The sequence below is a fragment of the Pinus tabuliformis genome, chromosome 7 (assembly GCF_031772625.1).
Source record: "Pinus tabuliformis cultivar Carrire ecotype Pingquan chromosome 7, CPIR1, whole genome shotgun sequence".
NCBI classification, from domain to species: domain Eukaryota; kingdom Viridiplantae; phylum Streptophyta; class Pinopsida; order Pinales; family Pinaceae; genus Pinus; species Pinus tabuliformis.
The window spans coordinates 1,444,925,589-1,444,930,187 of NC_142293.1; the positions used below are offsets into that span (position 1 = coordinate 1,444,925,589).

At 32.6% G+C, this 4,599-nt stretch overlaps 1 protein-coding gene across 1 annotated transcript; it reads left to right on the top strand.

The window, feature by feature from the left end:
* Nucleotides 1-1,624: 1,624 nt before the first annotated feature.
* LOC149253128 (expansin-like A1) lies at nucleotides 1,625-3,850 on the top strand. Its single transcript, XM_089454382.1, has 5 exons — nucleotides 1,625-1,784; nucleotides 2,332-2,453; nucleotides 2,740-2,921; nucleotides 3,116-3,248; nucleotides 3,563-3,850. Exons 1-5 carry the CDS (start codon nucleotides 1,625-1,627, stop codon nucleotides 3,848-3,850), a joined length of 885 nt encoding a protein of 294 aa, XP_089310508.1.
* The last annotated feature ends 749 nt before the right edge of the window (nucleotides 3,851-4,599 follow it).

Below are 4,599 nucleotides of genomic sequence, written 5' to 3' on the forward strand. Positions count from 1 at the left end.
CATTTAAATTTCATTAATAAACACATAAAAACTTAATACTTACAATATAACAAGACTTTTAACCATGGATATCCACCCCACTTTACCATGGATATTATTAACCATACCATATCATGGGCCAATAAGATGGCTCATTAATACAAAATGTTCAAAGTCATCTCTCATTTCACAAAAATCAAAATAATACTTACAATATAACAAGGTTTTTAACTATAAATACTCAACCCACTTTACCATGGATATTATTAACCATACAATACTTTGGGCCAATATCATGGTTTATCAATACCACATGCCAAAAAACCACAACTCATTTCAATATATATATATATATATATATATATATATATATTAATTTAATTTAATTTTATTACAATTTTTTTGGCCCAAAAACACACTTCATCCAAGTATGGAAAAGTTGTTGTAATGTCTTGTTAATAAAGATTGTTAATTACAATATTTTGACATAGTAAAATTACATAAAAATAAAATTAAATGAAAAAATTAATAATTAAATCATCCTAGATCTATCTTTAACTCTCGATTTGTCAAACTCCGAGAAAGATCAAATCTCCCAAACAATAAACTTTTCTTCAAAGTTTACACTCATAAAAAAAATTTACACCTTGAAAAAATTGATACTTGTTAAAATAAATCTAAACTAGTATTAATAAATTAACCATCATCATATTTATTTTTTTAACCTATACAATTCTATTATATATTTTATTTAACAATCATAATGTTCATTTCTTTAACCCATACAAAATTCTATTATATATTTTATTAAAAAATCGAGAATCTCAATATTATCAAGTTTGTTTTGCTTATATTGCCTATATATATATATATATATCGCTTTTTCTTCTGAAAAAAAAAACCATACATTATAATTAGATTAATAAGTTAGAAATCTCATTTTATAACTTTGGATACATTTTTATAAAATTGATTCACCAGAATTTGTTAACCCTTGCAAGATTCTATTATATATTTTATTAGAAGAATCGAGAGTCTAAGTGCAGCCCATACATTATAAATTAGATAAATAAGTTAGAAATCTCATTTTATAGTCTTTGATAACCAAAATTTGTTAAATATAGACTATAGTCAAGAGCAGGCCACCGGTTAAATATGAAAAAATATACAGATCCCAAGTAACAGTCAAACTTCATTCTTCTTTTAAAAAAAAAAACAGATCCCAGAAGTAGTTGGAAATACAATTTTCATAAAGTTGACGAACACAAAATTTGTTAAACATACATATAAATTGTAATTTTCAATTAAAGAAAGCCAGCTGTTGCACGTAATTATCTCACCTGCAACAGTCAATCTTCTTCGATATTCAAAAGTCCGATTTCATAATTATCTCACCTGCAACAGTCAATCTCCTTCGAGATTCAAAAGTCCGATTTCAAATAGGACACTGCTAAATATTTTGACCGTATTATCCATAATCAAGGAGGCACGTTGGTCTCGACAGTTTCCCAGATTTACATTCTCAAAGCAAAGTAATCAGTGTCCCTTATCTATAAAAGCCACCCTGCGTAGTGAGCTCATCACACACTTCTTCTCTGCGTAGTGAGTTTGCCCGTTGTCCTTTTTCGCGGTGTACAACAAAACAATGGAGTTTTTAGATTCAAACAGTGCAATTATTCGGTGTGCAACCGCACTTTTATTTACGAGTTTTATCTGGTTTTCTGTAGCATTATGTTGTGATAGTTGCCTACACAAAACCAAGCTCGTGTACCACAGTCAGCCTCCATTGCCGGAACTTATCAGTGGTAAATATGCAATAGACAATCTTGCCACTTTCACACTTAGGCTTCCGTTTGGAGAATTGATGCAATATACTTGTCAATATTATATAGAGTCAGATATCAATTTCATTCCCGTTGATCTGGGAATAATTTAGAGTTCAAGATAGTAACCTCATTCCTATTAGTCTGAATTTTAAATATTATTGGAATCGGCAATAGAGATCAAAATAGTTAGTGTGATTTGGTTTGTGAAAGCTGATGTAATAAAAGTTAATATCAGATAAAGATTGAGTATAGACTCTGTGGTTTGTTTTGGATAGAAAATTTAATATAAATCGATATTGCATTAAGATCTGGTATATTTTAATAGTTAAGAGTATATATATATATTTTTAAGAGATTATACCTTCCAAACTAGAAAAATAGAGTATATATGTTTTAGTTGACTTAGCAATCAAATCTCTACACAAAAATAAATCCCTTTACAAATCTCATACACATTAAAATCTGATTACAACGTTGTTGTATTTGTTCTGATTTTCGTCGTTGTATTTGTTGTCCATTATTGCAGCTGGAAAATGTGGCTACGATGGGTCGTTTGCTACCGATATCATGATTGGTGGAAAGCTGTCAGCGGCAACTGCAAGTGCCAAAGTATATAGCGCAGGCAAAGGATGTGGGGCATGTTATCAGGTGTGCTTACTAGGTTGCTAACGATTTCATTCAAACCTGTTTTTTAATGGAAAATTTACTCATTAAATTAAATTTAATCCATTGCAATATATTGAATTCCTCCAACATCGTCCTCGGGACATTTTTAGTGTAATCCTTAGTTGATTACAGTACAATCTTCTTTTTTAATTGTAGTATAATCTTTTTGTTCTCACTCTCTGGTGTAACTCTTTGTTTGATTGTAGTATAATTTTTCTCTAATTGTATTGTAATTTTTCTGTTTGAATTATTATTTGAATAAAATTAGATAAGATGCATAGATTCAGCCGTTTGCACCAAATCAGGGGTGAAAGTTGTGGTTACGGACTTTACAGACGACAATAGGACAGATTTTCTTCTATACTCTCCCACCTTCGAAAGCTTGGCACGCCCAGGTAAAATCGACCAACTTCTCAACATGGGGGCTGGCCTGGACGTGGAGTATAAACGGTGAGCACCAATTCAAGAATCCAAAAACAATTCCCAGTGATGCTAGTACGAAGAACATTATTACTGAAACAACAATAAGTTTGTCTACAGCTTGAAACTTTATTTGTTTCTCTATAGTTTGAATCTTTGTTCATTTCCGGACAGTGACATGATGGACATGTGTTTAATTGTTTATGACTTGAATATGATTACAGCATCCCATGCGATTATCCAGGGAAAAATATGTCCATCAAAGTAGACAAAAGCAGTCACTATCCCGACTATCTTGCTGTTCAGTTTCTGTATCAAGGAGGCCAAACAGACATTGCCTTGGTTCAAGTTACCCAGGTGGAGTAACCATGGACCACGGCTCATATAAGTATTAAAATTTATTTTTCTAATATGGTTCATAAATAATATTGTATCAGAGAAATTTCTAATATGGTTCATAAATAATATTGTATCAGATAAATTGTTTTAAAGGGATCACTTACGGTTAGATTAACCATGGAACAAATCCTAACCCAAAAATGTCAAAAGAATTCAACCCGTAAAAATAGTATTAATATCCTACAGAGCAAATCAGAAACAATTTACAAATTTTGCTTAAATGACTGTATTCAATCATGGATCTTAATTGAGGGATTTTGCATGCAATGCAGGTAGGAGACTGGAGTTGGCGTGAAATGAGTCTGCGCAATTACAGTGCAGTGTGGGGTATTGCAAACCCTTATTCATTAACAGGTCAAGCCGAACCCAGTCCCTTGTTGTTCCGGTTACTGGTTACGGGAGGCTTCTACGGAAGTTGGGTAGGGCGCCCTGGATACAATTTGCTACCTGCAAACTGGAAAGTTGGGTCTGTTTACGACTCAGGACTTCAGATCTCAGAGAGGGCACAAGAAGTTGACTGCAGTTCATGCGCAACTGGCGACTGGAACGATAATTTATAGCTTCGTTGTGCTTCTCGTGGCAATTAGCGTCAGAATATGAGATTCCTGTGATTCGTGTGTTTGCCATTAATTTGTTTCGAGATGAAACAAATATCGTTTTTATTATTTTAGCTAGGCGACGGTATCACCTACTTCAAAAACCTTCGCAGTAATAAATAAAGCAGCATCTTTCATATATATATATGTGTGTTTATTATGCGTTTTATCTTCTTGTACTGTATCCATGTCATCATTCGCCAACTTCAAAACTGTGGAACCTCTGTTATTTGGGTGTTGTTCACGACAACGAACAAATAACACAGCCGCCAACTTCAAAACTGTGGAACCTGTGTTATTTGGTTGTTCTTCATGACAACGAAGAAATAACAAGCTCTCTTTTTGGGGGCCAACAGTATCTTGCCATTTATTATTGAATCTCAAGGATACACATAAAGAGCATGCTCAGGATGGAGCGGAGCACAACAAAATTTGACGATTAACCATGAAGGACTGACAGTAAACCCGAAAGATAGATCTGTATAATCATATATCTGGTTTTTCAAAAAAAAATCTAAAAAAACAAAGTTTTATCATGAACATATCTAAATAAAAATACAACATAAAAATAAAAATCTATACCCTCCATATGTTGAACAACCTATATATCCACAAACAACCTATAGAACGACCTTTATATTTCTGGACAAAACCAATATACTCTTAGAACATAAGCTATAAGAACTTAGAACTGCTGTATAGACATGCAAGGA